Genomic DNA, 27,464 nt, shown 5'->3' on the forward strand with positions numbered 1-27,464 from the left:
TTTACTTCCTGAAGAATAAAATGTAGTAAAATAAAATATTTATGAAATATTGTAGAGAAAGTCCACGGCAACAAGTTTTCTATAAGATGTTAAAATAAGTTTTATAATAGTAGAAGTCAGGGGAGAGGAGGAGGATGAAGAGGAGATAGAGGAGGAGGAGAGAGAGGAGGAAGATGAAGAGGAGATAGAGGAGGAGAGAGAGAGGAGGAAGATGAAGAGGAGATAGAGGAGGAGAGAGAGAGAGAGAGAGAGAGGAGGAAGATGAAGAGGAGAGAGAGGAGGAGAGAGAGAGAGAGGAGAGAGAGGAGAGAGAGAGGAGGAAGATGAAGAGGAGAGAGAGGAGGAGAGAGAGAGAGAGAGAGAGAGGAGGAAGGTGAGCAGGACACAGAGGAGGAGAGAGAGAAGAGTAGGAGGAAGATGAGGAGGAGGACAGAGAGGAGAGAAGAGGGGAGAGGGAGAGAGAGAGAGAAAGAGAGAGAGAAGATGAAGAGGAAGATGAGGAGGAGGACAGAGAGAGAGAAAGAGAGAAGAGAGAGAGAGAGAGAAGATGAAGAGGAAGATGAGGAGGAGGACAGAGAGAGAGAAAGAGAGAAGAGAGAGAGAAGATGAAGAGGAAGATGAGGAGGAGGACAGAGAGAGAGAAAGAGAGAAGAGAGAGAGAAGAAAAAGTAGGAGGGGAAAGGGGAGGGGAGGGGAAGGGGGGGTGGAGTGTCACGGACGGGACCGGACGACCGGGACTCAAACGGTGAGTTGGATTCTACCTCCTCTTCAGGGCGGCGGGAGGCGGCGGGTGGAGCTTACAGGGAGGACAGGCTGGGACTGAAGCCGCCGCGGGGGACCAGGAGCCCGGTGCGCTGCTGCCGCTGTGACCGCTGACAGCACCGACATGGAGCTGGAGAACATCGTGGCCAACACGGTGCTGCTGAAGGCTCGAGAAGGTAAGGATGGGGACAGCTCCCCCCCCGGTACCGGAGACAAGAGGGGTCCACCGGACATGGTGAACCGCTCCATGTTCGATACCAACAGGAGCTCACATACCCACCGTTCTCTGTACCGAACTCCTACTACAACTTTAGCTTCTTCAGGTTTTCTGCTTCCTCCCGGAGCTTAAACACAAGTTACTCACGATCGGACACACAAACACAACTTTTTAACAAATACTTAACAATTCGGCGTAAAACTTGTTTTCGTGAATCTTCCTTTTTTCATGTTGCGCGTAATAAACCGTCAATAACACGTTGTATTCACCTCTAAAGGAAATTGTGTTTAAAGTGGCAGAGAAGACGAGGAGCCAGCAGTTTATGGTTGTTAAATATTTATTTTAATGAATTATAGGTTATATGTTTTATGCCGAATTAAAGAGCAGATCCCGAACTCATGTGAACTAATGTGTGAGTTGTGTAGAGTGAACACATACGAAGGAAAACAGAGGGTAAAGTAAAATTGGCAGGTTTTTATATGGAGTTCTGCTGAAAGTAGGCAGTGGGGATGAGGAGCTAGCAGGTGATTGTCAAGAACAACAGTTTACTGGTTTATGCCAAATTAAAGAATGGCTCCAGTGCTCTGTTGAACTGCTTTGTGACTCGTGTACAGTGAACACATGCTGAGGACGCCAGAGTGGGGAATAAAATCGACAGTTTTTTAAACGGAGTCTGGTTTTTGGTCTGACTCCAGGTCCAGAGGAGGCTCCCCCCCCTGTTGCAGCATCGTTCTATCGAAACAGGATGTAGAGGCAGAGCAGTTGTTGCACTGAAGTGTGTGTGTGTGTGTGTGTGTGTGTGGGCGCACAAGTCCTCTTCAACTGGAACCCTCAGATTCATGTCTGAAACACATCCAGTGTAACACCCAGTGTCCGATCAGTGTGAGGGTCAGTTTGTTGTTGTGAACAGGAGCAAGGTGTCATGTCTCCCAGCTCCAGGCCGACCTTGACCTCTGAGCCCTCCGGAGCCTTGAGAAAAGATGCTCTATTGTCAACACAAATTGAAATGAACTTGCTTGAGTCAGAGCTTGTTTCAGAGCTTCAGACTCTTCAGCTCAGTCTGAAGTCCACAAACCACTTCTGGAGTCTGAGGGATGAACAGTGTTGAAGTAATCCCCGGCAATCAAATGAGCTTGATAACGACGTCATTTACACCAAGTTTTCAGCCTAAATGTGATCCACGGGTGAATGCAACAGACATTTAAGATGATGACATTTCACATGGTGTAAACAACACTGGCAGAGATTTTCTAATCGCCGTCACTATTGTCTGATGTATAGAGTCATAAAAAATCCTCTGCAAAAAACCTCTGGCTCCAGTATGTCAACGATTAATTCAACATTTGACCTAATTCACCTGTGGTGTTATAACCACAGACTGTAAGTAAAGATGGACGTCTCCACTTCCTCACACGATCCAGAAATGAAGCCAAAGTATCTCGGATACGAACGGTGTCATCGCATCTCATCAGCTCTGAGACGTCACCTCTGACCTGTGATGTCTGATGAGTTCTTCTTCTTCTGTGGCTGGAAGCCAATCACACACGTTTATCATTAAATAGATAGATAGATAGATAGACAGATACTTTATTGATCCCGAAGGAAATTCAAGAAAAGAAAAAGAAAAATGGAGAATCTTTGAGATTCTCGTGTCGTTTGTCTTGATTGAAACATTCCTGTGATTCATTAGTCGTCTCGTTTTCTCTGTCATCAATTTGCTTATCCGCGATTCTGTTTCCTGGATACAAACAAAACATCTTGTTTGCATCGTATCTGTGTCGTTAATAATCTTTTGTCTGGAGCTGCAGCTGCTGTGTCGTATTTGCATTGCAAATCCTGGAGCGCAGCGTTGGTTCTGTGCTCGTCAGGCTGGACGCCCTGTGGGCTGCTGCTGTATTCACAACGCTCTGTTATCAATAAGCAGTGGGACAGCGTCCACGCTGTGTCTCTGAATGTCTGATCCTGCAGCTTCACTGAGGGAAACAGGTCCCAGAGAAACGTCCGAGTTTGAATCTTGTAGAACTGACAGAGACTCTGGTCAGCGTCTGAAAGACAAGCAGCAGAATTTGAATTTAAGGGACTGTTGGGTTGTGGTGAAGGTTTGAGCTCTAATCAATACATATATTAATTAATAAATACAGTTGACATTCAAAGACTCATGCTTTGTTTTATGTTTAAATCCATGACGTTGTCATATCTTCAGACATTTGACTCCTCCACTCCCAACTATGTGTTTTATGCCATTCTAGTTTTCATTGTCGTGGAATCTGTCCATGATCATTATTATTGTGTTTATTATATTCACGCTGGTCTCTGTTAGTTTCATGAGAAGTAAATCAACGTGTTGGGACCTGAAACGTTCTCCAGGTTTTTACGGCAGCGAGATGCATGAGTGTGCAGTAGAGTCTGAGCGCTGACTCAGAACCAACAGGCACTTCCTCTGGTTTCACACACAAACAAACACTCACACACACACACACACATACACATACACACACACACACACACACAAACACACCCACACACAGAAAGTACATGATTTTAGTCTCATTATTTGGATCCTGAACCCAAAACCATGTTGGAATTCTAAAAAAAAAACATACAGTAAAACATTTAAATTTATATTTTTCCCCTCAGGTGAGAAATTCGTCCTTGCGTCTGATTATCTGTTCACACTGACTTGTTTTTCCAGTCAGTTTAAATCGAACCTGTTTGTTTTGCAGGAGGCGACGGAAACAGAAAAGGAAAAAGCAAGAAATGGAAGCAGATGCTGCAGTTTCCCCACATCAGTTTGTGTGAAGAGCTGCGACAGACCACAGGTAAGAAAACAGTCTCACAGGTTTTATGTGACTCCTCATGTGGAGCGACTCTGGGGCCGGTTGTATCCATGGTGATAAGGTTGTTGCTCTGTCTGAACAGGCCCTCTGCTGAAACACACCAGACTTTTAAATCGGCAGGATCTTTGTGTTCAGGTCCCGATAACGTCTGGTTAGTGTTCATTTAACATGTAAAGTGAGCTCAGATGTGAGGACATGCAGCAGAGGGACACAGGACGGTACCAACCCGTGTCTGTCCCAATCCTGAAGCAGCAACAGGCCGCTGCTGCAAAATAAACATAACAGAAACAATTCAAGTGAAAGAAATTCTCTCAAAGTGTTCTTGACGCATCCTGTTGGCAAGAAATGGATGGACGTACCAATGTGCGTTGTTTAGCAGAACTAAACTGGAATTTCAGGGATGACTTCACCGACCAAACCACTAACAGGATGTGAGTGCGGACCTCTGACGTCCACCTCATTCATTCACTAAAACACCAAACATCATGCGCTGAAATACAAGATCTCTCTGGAGAAACAAATGAAAATGATTTGAACACGACTTCTATTAGACGGGCTTGTAATTAAATGTCAAGCAGGTGACAATAGACAAGGTGGAATAATGAGGTAGAGCAAGAGAAATAGTGCATTAATTCTGTGTTGCAGCATGTGGCTCCAATTAATCACCTCGACGTGAAGACCCACTGAGCAGAATCAGAAAAAATAGTTTTGTCAAACAGTGTTGGACACAAGCGATGCACTGTTTCAGAACGATTTCTCATGCTCAACTTTCAACACCACGGCAACACTGTGTCACGTGTAATTCTTTCAAAGCCAAGCAGCTCCAATCGTCCTAACTTGACTCTTTTCATATCGTGCGCCGCGTCGATCCCGCCGCTGTACAGTCAGAGGCGTGACGACTCTGCACGAGGACCAGGGGAGAAGAAATGGTTCAGAAAATGTTGCTCAAGTGGCACCTCAGCGGAAACTGTGGCCAATGCAGAAAGAGGAAGTAGACTGTTGTTGATTTTCTGTTTCAACCCGCAGTAAGGTTTGTTTCATTTAAACAGGTGTCGCAGGCAGGAGAGTGAAAGTTGAGCGACAAGACGAGGGAAGAAGTTTTCTCTGAAAAAAGATCCCATCTTTAAAAATCTGAATTTAAACTGGGGGATTTGAAATAGTTTGTTGACAAACAGAGGTGGTGGGTGAGAATAATAGAATGTGCTTTGGTCACAAGTAAGTAATTCACACAACACCAGACTTGAATGATGAAACAGATGCAAAGAAATGAGTTCACGTTGTTGTTTGTGTTTCTCATGTGAAGAGGAAGCAGCAGGAGATCGTTCAGGTCAGACTCGTTCACAACAACAGGAACTTGTCCAGAAAGTTCCAGAAAATGTTCAGAGCCACTGATGTGGTGGTTTGCGTTCTCTCGTACAGCCCCTCCAGAAAATGTTTAGACTCCGATGCAGGTGTGAAAGCTCGTTCAGAGACAGATGCTGTTTTACAAACTATTGTCTGGTACAAAGTGAAGCTGGTGCAGGTTTGTGTCTGAGCCTCGGGCTACCAGATCAATCGGTAGCCTCTAGTGTGCAGCAGCCTGAACTACAAAGAGTAATTCTTTTATTTATCACAGTCTCACATTCTTCTGTAATGAAAAATATATTGAGGTCACAATATTTCATGGCTTCATTCATACGGGCTTTTTTTTTCAAAGTTCCATGAAAGACATTAGTCACGATTAAAAAAAGAAACTGAACTGCTGCTTTTTATGTTTTCAGCTGTTGAGCTGTTTCTGTTTCTGTCTTTCATCTCGTACGGTTTGTTGTTTCTGACACTGGACGTTCACACTGAACAACTGATTTTCCTGAGGCACTGTGCTGCTTTGATTCTCAGTGCAGATCAGTGCTGGGGATGTATAGTTTGCACCCGTGATAATGTCAAGAACGAAAACAAATTTTTCTTTCAAGCAATGGAAACGTCCTGCATATGAATTTTTTATAATCTGTAGCGAGGGACAAGATTTGGGCGAGTAAACGTCCTGGTCTCCGTTTCTGGTTTGACCAATCAGCAGACTTTGGGTTCCCGCAGGTAAAAGAGGCGGAACACATGCATCAGCTGTCACCTCATTGATTTATCTGCGTTCATGTGTAGTTAACAAAATGTTGTCTGTAGTTTATCTTTAGATTTTTATAGTTTGTGTTTTATGAAGATAAAACTATGAAGATAAAACTAGTGTGATCAAATTCACCAGTCAGACAGTGCACGGTGAACTATTGGCTACACTGCCCCTCGTGATTTCCATTGGTACTGCACGTTATGTCCGTATCCGTAAGCTTTCAGAAGATGTATACGTACAAAATGAATGCTAAGTACAGACAGAAGGCTCAGTGCGTTTCCGTATACGTATCGAACGTTGAACGTAAATAAGCCCTGAGGCTGCAATGTGACAAGTTATACGAAAAGAGTCTTTTTCAAAAGACGTAACCATCGCTGTCAGCAGACGTCTGACTCAAACTATTGGGTGAAAGACCAAAGACTCACCTGAAGAAGAGAGCGTTAGATTTCAGCTCGGTGGCTGTGAAGTCAGTGAGTCGATCTGTGGCTGTGAGTTCATGAGAAGCGGAGTTTCCATCACTGGAGGTGATGCACAGTGTTGACTTGTTGCCGCAGATTGGAGAATGTTTTTAAGATGAAGCTGATGAATCTGATTTATGAAGCGTTCAACCTCCTTAAGGTCATTTGTTTTTCTGCTTTATTGCATTTCACACTTAAAGAAAATCCGCTTGTGAACAACAGCTCCTCTGTTGCTTGTTGTTCATAATTGTCAGACGTGTTGTCGCTGGATGCAAACGTGTGTTTGTGAGCGATTAATCACACACACATCAATGTCATATTTCAAAGGGTTTTCAAATCATGGGAACTGTGATGTTAATTAAATTATCAACAGCATCTAAAAGAAGAATGTGATGAATGTTAGGAGGAATCAAAGTCTCTGAGTTTCTCAAACTACAGAAGAAACTTGTGTTTGTCATCTGGTTGTGGAATTGAAGATGGTTTCTTCAACATTGATTGAAAGAGTCGACTGAAAGAAAACCATAGTTTCTCCTTTTATTTTCACCCAGAAGCTCGGCCATCGTTTGGTGTTGATAGCTGGAAGCTGAAATAAGCAGGTTTATTTTTGTTAAGGCTCAATAATGTCTTCTTCAGCTGGAGTCATCATCAGCAGCGCTCTTCTTTATTCAGATCTTAATTGAGTTACTGAAGTGTGTGGACACTTGGGTCGGTTGTTCTTAGTTTTGGGAGTTTTTATTCTGATGGATTGAAAAATCTTTTCTGTTCTTCCATCTTCGAGTGAACAGTTTGTGTTTGTATCCTTCTTGTTTTAACAGCTTCACAAAGAAACAGTGGGTCGACCTGACTGTCCCTCACAGTGTTGAACCACTCCAAACTTTTTGACTTGTTTGAATCACGTCAATTAATCTGAGTTTAAAGTCTTCAAAACTCTTTTTCTTTCTCAACCTCTTGAACTGCCCTCGTGTCTTTGGCGACCTCACTTTTAACTATGTCTCATCTCTTTCCTTGTCTTTTCTTTTCCCAGTAAAGTTTCCTGAGAGGGTTTTTGTGTCGGTGCGTTGGCCGATTCCATCTTAACCACAGTCTCTGTGGGTCAAACCTTCCTCCTGGTTTCCAGCCCGACTGCACCTCAGGGCAGAAGACGTCTTATCGGTCATCGTCCGCTGCTCCTTCTTCTTCTTCTTCTTTAATTCTTCCTGCTGTAACAATGTGGCCTGTGTGTCTACGCTGAGCGGCTGCGGTGCCATGTATGGACGTACAGAACGTTACCAGCAGACTGTAGTGACAGAGCCTCCTTGTCTCTCTCGGTCTCTCTCACACTCACTCACAATGGGATTTCAAATATATATATTTCACACTACTCGGTGTTTCATTAACAGTCTCAGATGTTTTTTTCTCGAGGCGGTTCCTCTTCTTGGAATGATCTATAAATTCCTTATAGAAAAACTGTGCAACAACAAAATACTGAGCATCCGTCTGTTTACCTCCATTTGTCTCAGAGATTTAGACGGGCACACAACGATCTTGTTTAATGGAATATAGAAATGTAAATCACAGAAAAATGTAAAGCTTCAAGTGCTTTGACGTGGCCTGGAGCATCGTCGTAGTAACATGTGATGTCAGTGTGATGAGAAGTATCACCACTCGAGATGTTTACAGCAGAGTTCCCATCAACTGGCGGCGTGTTTGTGTGTGAAGGCTCTGTCACTACAGTCTGCTGGTAACGTTCTGTACGTCCATACATGGCACACAGGCCACATTGTTACAGCAGGAAGAATTAAAGAAGAAGAAGAAGAAGAAGAAGGAGCAGCGGGCGATGACCGATAAGACGTCTTCTGCCCTGAGGTGCAGTCGGGCTGGAAACCAGGAGGAAGGTTTGACCCACAGAGACTGTGGTTAAGATGGAATCGGCCAACACACCGACACAGAAAAACCCTCTTGGGAAACTTTACTGGGAAAAGAAAAGAGGAAGACATAAGTCATCAGTTAGATCTTAAAAGACATGAAGCTGCATCAACAGGAGAGAGAGAGAGAGAGGGATGATTTCAAACTGAGAACATTAGTTAAACTCTGACTGATTCAAAGAACGTCAGAAAATGATAAATTATAATAAAATCATTTCTCATCCAGAGACACGATCTAAAGCTTATTAAGATAAAATCTATTCTGTATTATACTAAACTTTATCTTGATGGCACCTTTCAAAGCTCAGCTCCGATGTGCTGTACGAGTTAAACACATCATGGAATGATAGAAAAGACCCTTTGGTTCTCAGTGGGGACTCTGGGGCCTTCATCTGTGACCTCAGCAGGTCATGTGGTATGTAAAGATCTGGAATAACGATCTGAAGAATATGTACAGTTCTGGAACAGGCCTTAAATGACGATTAGGATCATTGACATCACAATCACATCAAAGGGGCCTTCGCGTGGCCCCTGAGTCTTAAACGACACTGAACGCCATCAATCAGACTGAAAACCAGAATTAGGGTCACTGTCGACGCTGCAGACGGAAAATCTTTAACATTATTACCATTTAAACAAAGTTACGCACAAACACAAAATACCAGAACATGAGAAACAAACGTAAGGTTTGTTAATTGTTTAAATCTGATTAAAGCTAAAATAACAACAAAGCAGATTCCTCTACTTTTGTTGAGTTTCTGAACGTCTTGTTTCACTCAACAAAAAACAACACGATGAGTCTGTGTGTTGAACTCATCGCAAGATAAAATGAAGTTTTAATGGTTTATTGATTTGTATTAGTTTTTAACAGTTAATATTTCCTCAGCTCAATAAAAACTAAAATACAGAAAACAGACTTTCACATCCTGATTTTAGTTCCTGATTTTAGTCAAAGGGTTAATCATCGTCCTGTGGAAACATTCTGTTTAAAATGAAGGAAACGTTCCGAGCAGCGCTGCTTTTCTCCTGAAGGTGAAACGCAAATAAAAAGCTCTGATTTGAATGAGTTCAGTCAAACTGTCGGACACAGAGACAGGAAGTTCTACATGTAGTTGCTCAAAACCACATTCAGTTTGTCGTGAACAGTCGCGGTCACACAGCAAGAAGATGATGAGACACTGACACGTGTGAATAAGAAAATAAAACGTGAGGATTCAAAGCTGTGAGAATAAAAAGTAGAGATGAGACAAGAAAACTAAGATCTGTAACGATTCAGTTCTGAAAGTGTGTCTGAGTTTGACATGTGAAGAAACAAGTGGGCGGGAGTCTTGAGAAACACGTTCAGGAAACTGTCGACTTCCTCGTTCGTCTGAAACAAGCTTTTTTTTTTTAACTGATGTCCACAGCATCACTTTATCACAACGCGTCGAGCAACATGCAACTTTTCAGCGTTGCACAAGTTCGTCTTTTCACTTTTTACAGTTTAGAGACGTTGCATGATGCCAAACATTTCTCTAAAAAAGTGAGAGTGTGATGGAGGTAGTGTTACATTAACATAAAGTCTGAGCTACACATATATTAAAAGTAATATTTTAACATAATTAAGGCTTTTCAGGGCCTATAATTCAGATGTATTTTAGAAACCCTGTTTCTTTTATTTGATCATTTGAATTTAAGTCATTTTAAGGATCTGCAGCAGAACAGTGTAAACCAAAGACTGTGAATCAAAACGAACGACGATCATCAAATAACTAAATATAATTAAAACCAAACTGATCAGAAACATGAACACTTGAACATCAGTGCATAAGAACGACCTAACACGACAGAAACCATCTTTGACAAACATTTAATCGGCTAACATGGAGGAGGCAGGCGTTATGAGCTATACTGCAGCCGGCCACCAGGGGGCTTCGAGGCGGGATTTGGCTTCAGTTTAGGGAGCAGTCGTGTCGTCCATCTTGATTCACAGCCTGAAACTTAAGTGGCTGTTCCAGTTGTTCTTTTGATTTACATACGTCACAGAGAGAACCCAGCACATCAAAGAGAGATCGGATTTCAAACCCACGGTGTTATGGTTCATACGCAGGGGCCCTAGGGCCCGCGGAGCCGGCAGGAGGCCTGACAGAGGCCTGTTTACATGTCATCTGTGCATGTACAGCATGTTCTGTACAGTCTATTAAAACATCCACTGAGCCACGACCACATGATGAAACGTTCCAAGAAACGAGGGACGTCATGTCTCCACACACGAGCAGATCCAGGAAGAAGCTAATGTTTTGTTTTCTTCAGGAGAATAATGGCTCTGGAATTTCTATAAGCGGACACTGTTGATCAGACGTGTATTAGAGTCACGCTGGGCTTGAAGTCTGGAACAACCGGAGGATTTCTGTACGTTGTTTCCTGTCGCGCTGTCCGACTTCTTATTCCTTCCACTGCTCTTTCATTCGTTCTTTCTGCTGCTCTTCTCTCCATCCTGCTCTGCTCCGTCGTTCAAGCTTGTTCCAGAGAGAAGCGATGGTTAGATGGCGGAGAACAAGACAGATGGAAGTGTCTCACCGACAGGAAGTGACTCAGCCAAGAGACACGAGCCATTTATCAACAAACAATTAGACAATTAGAGGAGATCAATCAAGTCCTGGATGTGATTCATTCACGGAGCAGGGAGGCTCTGTTGTTTTATGGGAAAAGGACTAAATCTGCGTCGCTGATCTGCTCCTTCATTGTCTTTAACGATTAGTTGTTTTGTTCATACAGACCATGACCCTCACAGGTGTTGAAAAGGTCGTGGCAGCATGTTAAGTTTCCCAGCAGCTCCAAGTGAGCTCGTGCCAACTACACCAACGACAGGTTAAAAGGAAAATAAACACTGTTCCTCCATGAATCAAATTTGTTTGTGCCTGAACGTTCCTGAGCTGCTTTGCATCGACTCACGTCACTGATGCAAACCCAACGTTTCCTTTGTGTTGTACTGAAGCTCAGAGATGAACTCAAACAACCTCATCTATACACAATCTATACACACAACTTACTGTCGTTTCAGCAGCGCCAAGAGAACGTTGGAGTTTACTGCACACATGCTCACTGTTAGCAGCTAAATTTAGCATCGCTGCTCCACATTCACAGACGTCGGCCTTGGTTTTTGACAGATTGCTGATGTAGAGTTTAGCGCCACCTACTGGGCCGTTAATCTTGTTCGTTTGTAGTCGTTTTCGTGTTCTCGTCTGGACGGAGATATTTAGTAAAACGGAGGAGAAAATATCAGTCGACAAGAACTTTGTCTGGACGAACACAAACACACTTTTGTAAACGATGACGCCCACGTTCTCTTCCTGATTGGTTCTTATCAGACACATGACTCAACTACCAGCGGGGGATACAAAGCGTCGCTAACACTTCCTGTCAGTCACAGTTCCACCTCGTCGTCGCTCAGAGAAAAGAAATCCCTGCTCTGACTTTTCACCATCTCTTAAACACATCAATTAAAGGTTAGAAATACTGTAAACAGCAGATGATGCACATGTGATTCCAATTTCCCGCCAAAGGAACTTACACAGACGTGAGTGAACAGCCAGTTCCAAAGTTCAGGATGATAATATCAGCTCATTTGTTCAAGAGGTCAAACTGAGGAACTACGAACAAACACAAACCGACAGCCTGTGTTTTACTGCACTACGACTTTACACCCTGTCTATGGAGAAGAATGTGTAATCACTGATAAACATGTGGGGACGTGATCCAGACGGAGCTGGAGTCAGATGTAAGAGACGATTCAAACGGATTCAAACGTGCACTTCAGAACATTTCTTTCAAATGCAACAAAAGAAGTTCCTTTGAGTTCATGTCATGAACATGAAGTTCCTTTAAAAATCAATTCATCCTGTTGATACGAAGGTTTTGTTCCAGACGTACTTAGTTAAAAAATGAACTTACAGGTAAATATCTGCAGCTGTAAACTTTACAATCTGGTCCTACTGCCACTGAGTCTGTTTCTATTTCCTGTTTGTGTGATCATATCTATTTCACAATGTGAGTCTAACTGAAACTTTAAACTTCAGCGTGGCTGCAGGCTCCGTTCTGGTAAAACGTGTCCAGCTGCTGATTATTAAGGAACTTCAGTCTGGTGACTGATTCATCTGTTTTTATTTTATCATATATTTCCTCGACATGGTATATATATATATTATATATATATATTATATATTATATATTATATATATATATATATATATATAACACCTTTAGGGAACTTCTTCAAGTGACCTCACATGAGTCTGGAATAAAGTGTCATATTTTACAAAATGTATATTTACATAATAATGTTCGTCCAGACTAAAACACAACCCCGGAGTTTTCAACGAGGCCGGCAGCGTCAACAAATAATCTGGATGCAGGTGTAACCATAACAACAGGGAGGCATTTTAAAACATCTTCTTGGGGATGAAGCCTTGTTGCCATGGGAACACCTTGATGGAACTTTTCTATGGGAAATAGAGAAACTTTCAAAATAAAAGGTATTTTTATTTGTTATAGTTATCTAAAATTCCTGTCACCCCCCCCCCCCCTCTCTGCAGAGAAGGACTACAGCAGCCTGTGTGAGCGGCAGCCAATCGGACGCCTTCTCTTCAGGCAGTTCTGTGAGACTCGACCTGAGCTGAGACGCTGCGTCAAGTTCCTGGACGCTGTGGTAAGAAGAGTGTGAGTGTGTGTATGTGTGTGTGTGTGTGTGTGTGTGTGTGTGTGTGTGTGTATGTGTGTATGTGAGTGTGTGTGTGTGTGTGTGTGTGTGTGAATCCATGACTAATGTGGGTTTTGTTGTTCTCATCTCATGAAACACGTGTTGACCGGAATAAAACTTAAAGCAGAATAAAGTTGTGATGTGATGAAACAACAGGTTTTTCAGGAACAGAGTTAAGTCAGTGAACCGCAGAATTAAAGGCTGAAACTAAATTTGAGACGCCCGTCTTTTAAAATCCTAAACAAACTAAATAAGCAGTTTTTCTTCCACAGCGACAGATTCGAACGTTAAAAGCTGATGCATGTGTCACCTCAGAGCTGAGGAAATACAACAAGTGAGACTTACGATGGAGTTTTATTGAAAGTTAACATTTCTTGAAGTGGAATTTAATTGTGGCCAATTTGATTTGAAAAGTTTGAGAGAAGTTCCATCACTGCAGCAGCACACTGTAAAAAGAAAGTTACGCTGACTTCATTTGAGAAGACACGTTGAGGCTGAACTTTAGGTCAGTTTGGAAGAGGTTGGACTTCTGCTTTGTTAAAAGAACCTGAAGCTGAATGTTAGTTTGGAGTTTGGTTTGGCAGTTTGAAAGTCGTATGTGCGATCAGTAATCAGCATTGTCCCAGTGTGGAGGCCGAAACATGAAGCAAAGTAAAATATAAATGTATGAACATTGTTAGAAAAACACCGCAGATAAACAGAACCTCTGTGTTTCCTCTTTTTTTAAATGTTATTGTTGAAACAGCTGTTTTACAGACGACTGCTGGAGATGAAGCGTTGAGCTGCTTCTCTTGTCGTCTGATGCAGCAAGTTTAATTTTCCTGAAAAGACTCAGCAGTTGAGTTTGTTAAAGGGGAGGAGGAAGTTTAACATCTGTTTAACGAAACACAGGAAGTCTTCTCTTCACTTCACTACGCACACGCACACGCACACGCACACGCAAAACTCTACATGGATCCTGGATTCAAACAAAGAAGCTGGAGGTGTGTTAACCACTGTAGCGCTGTGCCATCCAATACAGTCAGTTGTCCCTCCTGTCTCTGATGAAAGTGTTGTGTCACGTCATGTCAGAGAGTGAATGGATCAGTAATCATCTCCGTCAGATGTGATGAGTGGAGGGGCAAAGATTAACGACGACCGCGTCTCTCGCTCTGTTCTTCTGTGCGATGGCGGCGAGGCTCCGCTCTGACTGAGCTCCTCCGACCAACCAAACTGCAGCTTTCAGCTTTCGCTCGTCCGGCGGATACAAGTCACACACACATGGAGCAATTATGTTCTCTTCTACTCCCACAACCACTTCCTGTCTCCTCTCTGAGAGCTCTGTGAGCGGAGGAGATGGAGAGGCAAAATGAGATTTGAACCATCTCCGCTGTCACTTAGCATTAGTTTACAGCCTCGTGCTGCCAGAGCGCAGAGGAAGCACTTTGGAGTTTTCCAGTCAGGCTCAGTTTACTGCGTCGAGCAGACGGCTGGTTGATGTGAGGAGGAGCAGATACTGGGTGTGGAGCAGAAAAAAAAACGACTTGAAATCGAATCTTAAGAAAGAAAGAGCTGATGCTGCCAAGTAATAATTCAGTATTATTGTTTACTGACTCCGAGAACAGTCATTGTTTCATCAGGATGATCGAGTTGTTTCATCATTGTCCAAATTGGTTTAAATAAACAGTTCAAGTTAAACACTAACATTGTTGTTCTGCTTTGATTTAATTAAATTAAACTCGATTTACTGGATTAAAATATTGTTTGGTCACAAAGTTCATGTCATTGGAGACAAACGAGGCTCTGAACTGTTCGCCCGGTGAAAAAAGTGAAACCAGGACGACACAAATCTCACCACGAATCACACAGGCGGCGAGGTTCTCGTGCGTGTGAGCCGTCAGGTCGTACAGTTTGAGTACTTGAATTAAAAGCTTGTGTTTTCCGTCACAGATGATTTACACGAACAGCGTGATGATCTCGAGTTTGTTTGAGGAAAAGTCTGTGAAACTATTTGAAAAGATTTGAATCAATTGGTTGTTGCGTCAAAACCTGTTTAAACTTGATTATATGAAAAAGTGTCGTCTCTAATTTGCTTCATTGACGCAGGTTCTCAGCTTCTTTTCATCGGTGTCTCTGTTTGACTTTTGCATATTTGTGTCATTTGACCTTCCAGTAAAATGCATCTATTGTGGCTCATGAAACCAATTATGACCCTTAGTGCCGAATGATGAAGACTTGACGGTCACACTTCAGCTTCTTCACCTCACTGTGTCTTCACGTGTTTTATCCGCAGGCCGAGTACGAGGTGGCGCCCGACGAGAGGAGGAAGGACTGCGGTCAGGGATTCATCGACAAATACTTCAACCCAAAGGTAGCTGCTGCAGAAAAAGATCCAAAAAACTGTTGATGGAAGGGATTGATCTTCATCATGTGACAGATGGAATCAGATGACCCAGCTAATGGGATTTTCCGCTTTTTTAGATATCATACAGATGTTTATTTGTTAAACAACACCTTGTCTATATTCGCTGAATGAAACCTTTATATTTGAGATGGTTTTAAACGACACTGGGCAGCATGACTTGCATTTTAGTGAGGACACTATAAAGAAAGGCTTTTATATTAAATTCTACTTTACACCATTCTTATAAACATCTGAGTCTGCACGTTGTGACCTTTACTAAGAAACTATTCTATAAAAATTCAGCTTGAATATTACGTCTTTTCTTCCTCAGCTACAGTAACGCCCTCCTGAAATTCAACAATGCTCACAATGTATTTGTGAGATTTGGCAGCTGAACCTCCACAGTTCAGTCCATTTGATTTTCTGAATCCAAACTAACCCTTTTTTCTCCTTATTGAATAAAAGAAAGAATAAATTCCAATTACAGTCCGAAACCAAAATTCTGTTTCTGCCCTAAAAAATAATGAACTACGAAGGAAAAGCAGAGAAGATAAATTAAACCGTTTAAAAACCTCAAATCCAATTTGCAGATTTGATCAATGTAACGCATTAGAGCAGATTAGTTCTGCCAGAGTCAGAATCAGAAAAACCGTGGGTGGCTCATCACCACAGGGTCACAGAAGATGATAGAAAAATAAAACCCAGATCTACTGATCTGAAACAAGTGGAGGCCTCATCAAGAATCCACAGCTAAACTATTTCCTCAGACTTTGTGTTTGTGCGAGTCTGAACAAGCAGAAGCAAAATCCTCTGTCCTACAAGTTCCTCAGCGATTGAACCAGCTGAGTCACATCCCGTTTCCCTGGACGACTTTTTATTCTCTTGTTTTTGCGATGCAGTCAGAGGACCATGTGCCTGAGGTGGAGGACGCCATGATGGCTCAGTGCAGCGAGCAGCTGCAGCAGGAGGCCTGTAAAGAGCTCTTCAAGGACTGTACCAAGTAAGGCCACCATCTACCATCCACCCTCTTCCAGCTGTAACTGTGCCGCTTCATTCAGCCTGTTGACTTTACTACCACAGGCTGCAGCCGCGTCGTCATATCTATGTATGCTTCACTCAAACGTCTGATTTCCCAGCAGCACTAGCTCCGACTTCACACACAACAATGGTGGACTACAGCGTCTACAGTTTGACGCCTTCACAGACAACTGCTGCTTTACTTTGGCACCCATAGTTCGAAATATTTCAATATTTGTTGCTTGCACTCAGATTTCCTGCTCTCCAGCTTCAGCTCTTCGTCTGCACTTGGTTTTTTTTGTCAAAACAATAAAATGTCCACGTTGTGGATGTGTTAGCTTTACTTCTTCGAGAGTCCTGAGTCCGGTTAAAGCACAAAGAAGCAGAGCTGACACACCACAGGAGGTCGGGACAGTTTCATTTGTCACCACTACACCTGCCATTCTATTGGTTTGGGAGTTCTGACAGTTTGAGCACAAGCAGAGCAAACCTATTTGCATGTCATCGTTCTTTACAGTCACACACAGAATATTGGACTGAGGTATATTCAGGAACGTCGATTGAGTTGAGCCACAACATTAAATCCTGCACAGACACTTTTTCTGCTCACCCTGAAATAAAACATCTCTTCATATGAAGCGAGTCACTGTTCGCTCCCTCTCTCGTTCTCTGTGAGTTCACTGTTCTCCGGACACTTAAAAATAAAATACTGTGATTCAGCTTCAGTCATGCACCGAAGCAGCACATGAAAACAAGTGCTGCTGGCCCCAGCAGGAAGCTGACCGCCTGAGCGCTGACCTGAATGTCGGCTCTGTCTCTGCACTCAGGATTTGGCAACGTCTCAAATCTTTCATGTCACAAGGCTCGAGTCCAAGTGAAGTCATGAGTCACAGCGGTTAAAGTCAACGAATAAGCAATTCTTCATTGTTTCTGTTTGGAAGTCATCAATTGGCAAACTGGCAAACTCAACTGGAGTCTGATTGGAGTTGACGTTCTGTGACTTCCGACTCGGAGGCAGCGTTGCTCATGTTGGTCGTGGGGGCGGGAAGGTCTGACCTCACCTCGACATGTCTGAGGAAAGTCTGATGATGCCAAACGCCTCAGCGGCGCCTACTTCCATTAAGACCTGTTCTCTAAACGAGCGAATCTGCATGGACTCAAGGTGGCGACACACCTGATGTACAGCAGGTGGCAGATGTGTCGTTCACACAAACCAATGATAAACAAGTGTAAACGTGTTCGAAGTGGTGCACCCCCCCCCCCCCCCATCTGTTCTCATTTATCCTCACACTCCGTCGTTAATATGCGTAACAGAACGATAAAGCGCATCACAGAGTGTTTTGTTTTGATACCCGTGTGGAGATGTGATGTGGTCGTTATCAGATGGTTGCACAGCCCTGCAGCAAACGCCCGCAGCCTTGGATGTTTCCCTGCTACAGGAACCACAGAGAGTTCTCTCTTTGGGGCACGCGCAAACATCTGTGTTGTCCTGCTCACATCTGGAGCAGGAAATAAAACAGATAATTAATGCATGAACTGTGACACTCGAGGCAAGTTTATTTATATATAGCACCATTCAGACAAAAGACTCTATTCATAGTGTTTCACAGAGGAGGAGGATAATTAGACACTTAAAATAGAACATGATAATAATAATAATACAAATACAATAGAGATTAAGAAGAGGTTTAACTCCTTAGGAACATGAAGAAGCGGTGTTCTGGGTCTGGATCCAACTGAACCGTGGTTCTGTTGGTTTGCAGAGTGAAAACACTTTGTTGGACAGTTTGTACTTTTTACTAAAGGAACATTTCCAGTGTCTGGACACTATCTCGATAATAAACGATGTAACTGCTGTGTAGCGCTTGGTTTTGCTTTAAACGTAAGATACATAACTTTGGAACAACAGTATTTTGTTGACATTGTGAAGCAGATTTCTCTGCGTTCGGACATAAAAAGAGTTGTTGAATATCGTATCTTTAAGTTACTGAAATATTTTTGGACATTTTTATAAGCAGCTTCTCTTTTTCGTGTCATTTCCAGATTGATCCACGACTTTCTGAGCGTGGCGCCTTTTGCTGACTACCTCGACAGCATGTACTACAACAGGTTCCTCCAGTGGAAATGGCTGGAGAGGTAATGTTTCTCACTCACACACACACACACACACACTCACTCACTCTAACAAACTAAAGATCACGAGCGAGGAGAGGACCCTGAATCTGAGTGTTCCAGGAACCATGAAACTTCACCACTAGATTCTACACCCTGTACCTTTAACCCTCAAAACACCAATTTAATTTGTAAGGACCAGACAAAATGTCCGAAATCACAAAAACCACCACAGACATTTTTCATATTTGGAGTGGAAAGGTCTCACAACAGTGAATCTTTTCTCGATCAGATTCTGAATGGATTCTTGGTCGTCCTGATGATGATGATTCGTGTTATATAAATAAAGTTATTATTATTATTGTTGTTCTGCCGTCATGAAGGAGGTTAGACGCTCAGAGAGAAGCTGCTGACTGGAGTGTCAGGTTCAGATCGGGATCAATAAGTTCTCTCTCGGTCCGGTTTGAACGACTCTGCTCTGAAAACAGCTCGAGCAACAGAAACCAGATCTGAAATCAGTGGTTTTACCAAGTAGCTTCAGGTGCATCACCACCTCCCCTCTGGACTGAACTACAGCCAAAACTTATTGTCACAAGTTTATCAAACTGCATCTGGAACATGATGATGACGCCTTCACACAGGACTGAAGTCGCGTCCTGACCCTGGTCCGAGACCAGCTGCTGCCTTCAGATTGCCGTCAGTGTGTGTGTGGATTACACCAGGTCGTTAAGTTGAATACAGTCATGAGTAAAACACTGGTGTCACATTATAATGACAACTTTATTTCCTGCACAGAGCAACTTTCAAAACGGTCACAAAGCTTTTCGTCCTGAATCTCCGAAGCTGCCGGGTTCTTACGCAGTCAGCAGATCTCACATGTACGTCACTGCTCAAAGTTTTCAAAAGTGAACTGTATGGTCCTGACATCACTTTTTAAAACCGCCAGGATCTATTTTACGTAGTCGTTTCAGTCGCTAGAACAAAGAGCGTCGCTATAATCGAGACTCAGGGACATGAAAACATGGAGGATGACCTTTTCTATATCTGAGAATGAAAGGATTGATCTAATCTCGGTGAAATACCTCAACTGGACAAAGCAGGATTGTACAACTTCAGTCGCCTGACTGTCAAACGATGAGCGATTCGTGAAGTACAACCGGGCTAAAGATACATTATTAGATGAAGCACAGAGCAGATGAACCTTACGGCGTGCAATGACGAGGACGTATGGTCTGAAGTACTGACAAGGTCTCCTCACCACAGAATCTTTAACTTTGTAGAACTTCTACATCCACCACAACACCCTCATAACACACTAGAGGGAAGAAACACTGAGAAAACCTCACGCCTCCTTTAGGATGAACAGAAACACACAGGTGCTCTGTTTCACAACAGCCCCATGAATTAGAACATTTTTATCTCACAGTGTTAAACATAAAAACATTCCGCCCCTTTGTCCGGATCCGTCCACAGGTTTACTGGAACCATGTTCGCTAGTTTTTGCGTCATCCTGCTTTAAAACAAACTCTGCGAGTGAGTTCAGGTGTAAACGTGGTGACACACAAAGTGGAAAACTCAGTGTTCCAAAACAAGCAGGTGAAGCAGCGTCACCGAGCTTATTAAGCTGAAAATGACTCGACCTGTTTTAACAAGTCTTTGTCTCTCGGGTCTTTGTCTTCCGTGCTTGAAACTCTTGTCCAGAGGGAGAAGAAACATGACGCAGTCACCTGCTCAGTCGGTGCTTCTCGTAAACGTGGCCACTCACCGAGGATGCAGAAGTTTTTTTACCAAACCTCTGCTCGCTCTGTAGAAAAACTGGTTTTAATGAGAATAAGTCGTTTTTGTTGCCCCCTGGTGGCTGGTTACTTTATGATGCTGTGTCATGAAGTTGAGATTTGATTTGTCCTCTACACACACTTCACACGTCCTGACCTCAGATTTATTTTCTTCTTTACGTCATTCAACATGTTCACATCTACAGGTGACGATAAAACCACTGCTTCTCACCCGATCACATCCTGCGGTCGGAGGAAAGCGACCAGAATCCTCATGTGAAGCCACGGTGTCGCTTAAAAACATTGTTCAGAAAGAAAACGGTGGATTGTTCTCTCTTTCTGTTGGATCCACGTTCAGACCCAAACCTTCTTGTTGGAGATTTATATACAACTTTTAAAACCAGTAACTGTCCTAAATTTGTTTTCTGAACTTCTGAACATAACAAGTTTACGTTGATAACTAGTTTTAAATCTTTTGGATGTGACCTTTAGATGTGCTGCAGGTCTATCAATTCGTTTTTTGTCTCTGTCCAACAGGCAACCGGTGACGAAAAACACATTCCGACAGTACCGAGTCTTAGGGAAAGGAGGTTTTGGAGAGGTGAGTACATTTTATTTTAAAAGTTTATTACTGCAACAAGGAGGTCGTGTAGTTGTTGCTGTTTCCCTTCGTGTTTCTGCAGGACTGAGTCAAAAACTACTGAGATCCCATGAAAGGCACCAAAGGAAGAAGCAGTGTTTAATATCTCTGCAGTGTTTAGGTTTCATTTCAGAACCTGAGAAACTCTGAGGTGGTTTCAGGTATTAACTCATATTTAATGGGATTAATTGTTCGTCAGCCTCTGATTTACATTGTACTCTGTACAGAGGAACGAATAAGGAATCAAGTAAACCCCTGAGTTTTGTTCGGTTCCAAAGTTTGTGTGAAGTCAGTGATCAGGATGTAAACGCTCTAGTATGAGACCGGTTCATTATTATAATCAGACAAAAGAAGAATGAGCAGACAGCTGAGATCAGAGGGCGTGTCCCATTTGAAAAAAAAATGAGGATTCAATTTCATTTTTATTCCAAAGGTCAACGTCACAGAAGCAAACTCAGTAAACGTTTCATCCTCAGTTAACGATGCAGGCGTCAGACCACATCCTCCCTCAGCCTTCAATAAAGACTCATTTAGATGGTTGAGAAGTTAAACTCAAGCTTAAGTGACGGCAAAGACTGCGATTGTGCAAAGAGCTGCAGCGTCGTTACTGAATCTTTCTCTCGGCTCCAGAAACGAAGGAGTTCATCTGTGGAGTACAAATCCAATTACACGCCACTGAATGGTGTCTCTGTTTTGATTCCCCGCTGATCTCACGATGACAAACGATTCGAGGGAGCAGTCGGGTCATGAGATAATGTCACATTTGAAAAAAGAGTGCACGTCTCATCCTCCACGTTGGGTTTTCACAACAGTACAAACTCAGGAGGGGATTTCCCTTCATCTCTCTGTTTGTGAGACTCCTGTTTGATGTCTGTGCTCTGTTGCCTTATATGTATATATGGAATATATACGTATATATATACTGTATATACACTCACCGGCCACTTTATTAGGTACACCTTATTAGTACTGGTTTGGACCCTTTAGCCTTCAGAACTGCTTCAATTCTTCGTGGCATAGATTCAACAAGGTGTTGGAAACATCCCTCACAGATTTTGGTCCATGTTGACTTCACGCTGTTGCTGCAGATTTGTCGGCTGCACATCCACGATGCGAATCTCCCGCACCACCACATCCCAAAGGTTCTCCTCTGGATTGAGACCTGGTGACTGTGGAGGCCACTGGAGTACAGTGAACTCATTGTCACGTTCAAGAACCCAGTTTGAGAAGATGTGATCTAACCCCCGAGATGGTCGTGCATGAAAATCCCAGTTTTTTGAAATACCTACTACCACGCCACGTTCAAAGTCACTTAAATCCCCTTTCTTCCACATTCTGATGCTCGGTTTGAACTTCAGCAGGTCGTCTTCACCACGTCTCGATGCCTAAATGCATTGAGTTGCTGCCATGTGATTGGCTGATTAGCTATTTGTGTTAACAAGCAATTGAACAGGTGTACCTAACAAAGTGGCCTGTGAGTGTATATACACATATAAATATACCATCAGTGTCACTGTCGTATTCTCTCTGCCTCCACCAACCTTCGTCTCCCCGCCCCCCCCCTCCTCCCCCAGGTGTGTGCGTGTCAGGTACGAGCGACGGGGAAGATGTATGCCTGCAAGAAGCTGGAGAAGAAGAGGATAAAGAAGAGGAAAGGAGAATCCATGGCGCTCAATGAGAAACAGATCCTGGAGAAAGTCAACAGTAGATTTGTTGTAAGAATAATTTCATCAAATTTACATTTAACTTTTATTTTACTGATATTTTCAACAACACTGAAACTTTTAGCGTTTTCACTCTGAGAGTCTGAACCAAGCCGCTTCAGTTTAATTGGACAGAAGTCTTGGCAGCAGGCAGCGCTTCTTAATCGTAGAGACAGGAAACAGAAAACGCTGCTCTGCACGTTTAGTTACTTTGTTAATTGAATGTCTGATGTATTTTTCTTTTAATTAACAATGGACATAAAGACGGAATGTGAAGGTGAAGAGAAATTGATCGGGGCAGGTGGTGGAGACAAAACATGAGAAGGAGACGGATCATCACATCTTTAACACGTGACCCTCGTCTGTCTGCAGGTCAGTCTGGCGTACGCCTACGAGACGAAAGACGCCCTGTGCCTGGTGCTGACGCTCATGAACGGAGGAGACCTTAAGTTTCACATCTATCACATGGGCGAGGCGGGTTTCGACGAGAGGAGAGCCGTCTTCTACTCAGCAGAGATCTGCTGCGGGCTGGAGGACCTGCAGCGAGAACGCATCGTCTACAGGTCAGTGTTCACGCCACACAGACAGGAAGTTCCCTCCTCTCGTCTCATTGGCTCTCCTCTCCGTTCTGTCTCTAACTGCCGCTCTCTCTCTCCGTGGCACAGGGACCTCAAACCAGAGAACATCCTGCTGGACGACTTCGGTGAGGAACAGTCATCAGTGACGCACGGAAACACTTTGATTCTTTAAAACCCGTCTCACCAACAATTTGTCCAAACACGGCGTTACACTTTCTCTAACTGATTCAAACCACGTTCATTTGGCTGAAACTGAGCCGAAGCATTGCACCAAAATCCATGACGTCAGTCAGTGTGGATGATTTTCCAGTGAGAACCACCTGAGGGCGCTTTAACTCCAGCAGTGAGACGCGTCCTCAGAGGAAACTCACATCAGCCTCTGCTGACGAGTTAAATTATCGCAATTAGACTCTAACGTAAAGAAGAAACAGGAAGATAAATAATACAAATAATAAAGTGTTTAAAAAGCCAAATGAAGAGACAAATTCAGAGATTTTGAGAATTAATCGACTATATTACAACTTTATTCTTAAAATCTCAGGTTGTTTCTCCTTCATGTGGCTCCAGTGCTCCGTCGTACTGCTCAACTAAAGTTCAGCATTTTAATCAGCAGTACTATTGTCTCTTTGTGTCTTCAGGCCACATCAGGATATCAGATCTGGGTTTGGCGGTTCATGTCCCAGAAGGTGAAACCATCAAGGGTCGGGTGGGAACAGTCGGATACATGTGTAAGTCTGAGCTTCACTGAGTCGGAAAACAACTCCATCTTCATCTGTAGATCACGGAGGAGAAGTCACGCTGTCTCTTTCTCTCTCTCTCTCTCTCCGTCAGCTCCTGAGGTGGTGAAGAACGAGCGCTACACCTTCAGCCCGGACTGGTGGGCGCTGGGCTGCCTGCTGTACGAGATGATCGAGGGCCAGTCGCCCTTCCAGCAGAGGAAGAAGAAGATCAAGAGGGAGGAGGTGGAGCGGCTGGTGACGGAGGTGGAGGAGGAATATTCCAGCAAGTTCTCTGAAGACGCCCAGTCCCTCTGCAGGATGGTGGGTGGATTCCGCTCGTCTTTATCTCCCATCGGCTCCGTCGCCACTTCCTAATGCGTCCGTCAGACAAGTTTCTGTTTGCAAAGATGTTGCGTCTCTACGTCCATGTGACCTCGCTCTGCTTCATCAAATCATTCCGACTCATTTAGGAAAGTTTGAGAAGTGGGTGGCTGAAGGTCAAAGGTCATTGTGACCTCACAAACCTTTTTCTATGAGTAAACCTGGGTTCACGTCTTTCATTGTTTTTTTTTTCTCAGCTTCTCGTCAAAGATCCCGCAGAGAGGCTGGGCTGCCAGGGGGGCGGAGCCTCAGAGGTCAAAGCTCATCCCATCTTCCGCTCCATTAACTTTAAACGTTTGGAGGCCGGGATGCTGCAGGTGCCGTTCATCCCTGACGTAAGTTTATCTGCGTAACGACTCAGATGTTGTTGTATATGATTATTATGACCAGATGTTGATGATCCTCATTTATAACATGTCGAACGTTTCATGGTAAATTATTTATTAAGATATTTTCTATTGTTGACACTCAACTGACAATCTTCAGACCCAAGTTCACAACCTTTCAAAATAAAAGCTTGTGACGTGGTGTGTGTTTTGCAGCCTCAGGCGATCTACTGTAAAGACGTCCTGGACATCGAGCAGTTCTCCACGGTCAAAGGTGTCGAGCTGGAGCCGAAGGACGAATCGTTCTATAACAAAGTGTCCACGGGCAGCATCTCCATCCCCTGGCAGAACGAGGTCAGACAAATGCTTCTGACACACACATACATATATACATGAGATATATATATATATATATATACATATATATATATATATATATATATATATGTATCTCATGTATCTCGATGAACAGGTTGAAGTGTTTTATTGAACTGGACACGTTCTTGTTCATGAGGTCAAAAAGATCTTGAACATGAATCCGTCTCTCGTGTTGTTGGTTCTTTGTCGTGATGAAGAACTTTGATCTTCTCCTGCAGATGATTGAGACGGAGTGTTTCACTGAGCTGAACATTTTGTACCAGGACGGGACGGTTCCCCCCGACCTCGACTGGAGGGGTCAACCTTCTCCTCCCCCCAAACAGGGACTCCTGCAGCGGCTGTTCGGCCGACAGGTCGGTTCCCTCTCACTCACAGACACTGACAATAAAGATGGACGACATGACGGCTCCCAAAGCACCTTGATCTCCCCCTGGTGGCTGGATGCAGCACAGGTCACAAAGCCACTTCCTTCATGTGGGACATTGGAAGTGGGGACGCGTTGTCCATCTTTACTTTTTTAATACGAGACTAAGGCCTTAGTCAGGTAGTTTCTCCTCCGTCTTTAAACAAATCTCTGTCCGCACGACTTTTGTTTGACAAATTATCTGCGTCTGGATGAGAACACGACTACAACGCTCAAACACACGCCAGTAGGCGGCTTAGTTCTTGTAATTAGGAAGGAATTTACGAAGAGAAACGGGTTTATAGAAACTATTACTACACAAAGGAACAGTGAGCAGGTGTCAAGGAAACTGACGTCGTCGTTTCACAAACTCACAAACCAGAAGTTCACAATCACTGACTCTCTGTCTCTCTGTCTCCCTCTGCAGGACTGCTGTGGTAACTGCAGCGACAGTGACGAGGAGCCCACCAGGCTGTGACACACACACACACACACACGCACACACACACACACACACGATCTTATTTGTTTACAACTTTTGCACATTTGTATTTTTAAGATAGTTCTATCTCTAAAAGTCAGAATGTATATTTTCATCATTATTTAAAACGTGTGAATTATCGCCGTCGCTCAGGAGACGAAACAAGATGAACTTTTTTTTTTTTCCTGTTTATTGTCCAGGGATGTTGTTTTTTTTTCCTCTTCCTCATTCGTCCAAACATTTCCACGTTATTGAACCTGGAGCTGCTGCCGACCGCCGAGCAGCTCCACTGGAACAACGGCCTGCTGTAGAAGTGCCTTGCTCGAGGGCACCGCGGCAGAGGGGAAGACTGAGCATTGATCTCTTTTACGCTTTCCCACTTTGTCGGTGAGGCTCATGAACTGCGACCACTTGACTCCCTCCGCCTCCGTCCTGCTGTGCCAGACCTCGCTCTCTCTTCTCTTCTATTTAATTCCACTGGACGTTTGGGAAACGTGACGTCAGAACCACGAAGTCGACATCCGCAGATATTTTTTATAACCGCGTTGTTTTATCTCGTCATGAACTCTGTGAGGATCCGTGTCAGTTTGTCTTCAGGGACTCGTCAGCTCAGTTTCTGGGACGTGACTGTTTCATGTGGGACGATTCTGTTTCAGTGAAAAACACCTGATGACGATCTGAAGTTGTTTTTGTTCCTCTTTTATTTTCAGCCCCAGTTTTATAAAACATATTATAACTGAAAACTTAAACTGTAATTATCATGCTGTGGGTGTTTCAGTTGACTTTTTATTTTCCCAGACTCATATGAGGTGACTGTGACCTTTGACCTCTGACATCTAATCAATTCATCAAAATCTGAAGAAATTTCCTAAACGCAGACTTTAAATATGTTCAAAAGTTTTGTGAGGCCTCATCACTTCACCTAAAATCAATGAATCTGAGTCTAAGTGTAAATTTGTGCCAAATTATAAAAGATTCACTCGCTGTGTTTTGAAGAGAACAAGCTCAGACAAGGGTTTGTGAGGCGACTGTGACCTTCGACCTTTGACCACCTCATCACAATCATGGTAGCAGGTTTGAAAATGTTCCCTCACGGCGTTCTTCAGCTATCCTGTTTACTTTCTTACACGAGAAAGATTTGGCTCGAGAAGACAAAGCTCCGACACGACTTTAGTTTCAGTTTGTTGTGTTTAACATTTTAAACGTTGAATTTCAAAGGAAATTTCTTCTCAGGGTTTATTCTCTATTTTATTTCCTCCTTTTTCTTTTTCTTTGTTTTTCTTGGCTCTTGAGCTGAATGATCCATTCACACAAGATTAAAACCAGTCGATCTTCGTCAGTGTCACATGATCAACGTCAACGTCTGAAGGTGCTGGTTGAAATCCTGCGTCACATGACGCCTCAGCTGGTTCTGTTGCTGTCAGTTCTTCCTTAAACGATCTTTGGCCTCTGATTCTAAGCTATTAAAATGAAATACCTCTGAATGTACTCACGGCTCAAGTGTTGGTTTTTGTTGTGAATGGAAACCAAACACAGTCTCATCCAGTTCTAATA

The 27,464-nt window shown here is 43.3% G+C and overlaps 1 protein-coding gene across 1 annotated transcript; it reads left to right on the forward strand.

The window, feature by feature from the left end:
- Positions 1–386: 386 nt before the first annotated feature.
- On the forward strand, positions 387–27,398 carry grk6 (G protein-coupled receptor kinase 6). Its single transcript, XM_069510370.1, has 16 exons — positions 387–938; positions 3,703–3,798; positions 12,851–12,963; positions 15,287–15,364; positions 16,297–16,397; positions 18,458–18,550; positions 20,839–20,902; positions 22,516–22,656; positions 23,017–23,207; positions 23,310–23,347; positions 23,861–23,950; positions 24,054–24,262; positions 24,520–24,657; positions 24,865–25,002; positions 25,245–25,379; positions 25,857–27,398. The coding sequence occupies exons 1-16, from the start codon at positions 887–889 to the stop codon at positions 25,905–25,907; spliced, it is 1,728 nt and encodes a 575-aa protein (XP_069366471.1). The 5' UTR covers positions 387–886; the 3' UTR covers positions 25,908–27,398.
- Positions 27,399–27,464: the final 66 nt, after the last annotated feature.

Source organism: Paralichthys olivaceus, chromosome 15 (genome assembly GCF_024713975.1).
Source record: "Paralichthys olivaceus isolate ysfri-2021 chromosome 15, ASM2471397v2, whole genome shotgun sequence".
NCBI classification, from domain to species: domain Eukaryota; kingdom Metazoa; phylum Chordata; class Actinopteri; order Pleuronectiformes; family Paralichthyidae; genus Paralichthys; species Paralichthys olivaceus.

Excerpts from the sequence above, each read along its gene's own strand:
- grk6 (XM_069510370.1), top strand. The coding sequence starts at position 887 with ATGGAGCTGGAGAACATCGTGGCCAACACGGTGCTGCTGAAGGCTCGA. Across the intron at positions 22,657-23,016 it reads AAGTCAACAGTAGATTTGTT|GTCAGTCTGGCGTACGCCTA; the intron begins GTAAGAATAATT and ends GTCTGTCTGCAG. Across the intron at positions 25,380-25,856 it reads AGCGGCTGTTCGGCCGACAG|GACTGCTGTGGTAACTGCAG; the intron begins GTCGGTTCCCTC and ends CTCCCTCTGCAG.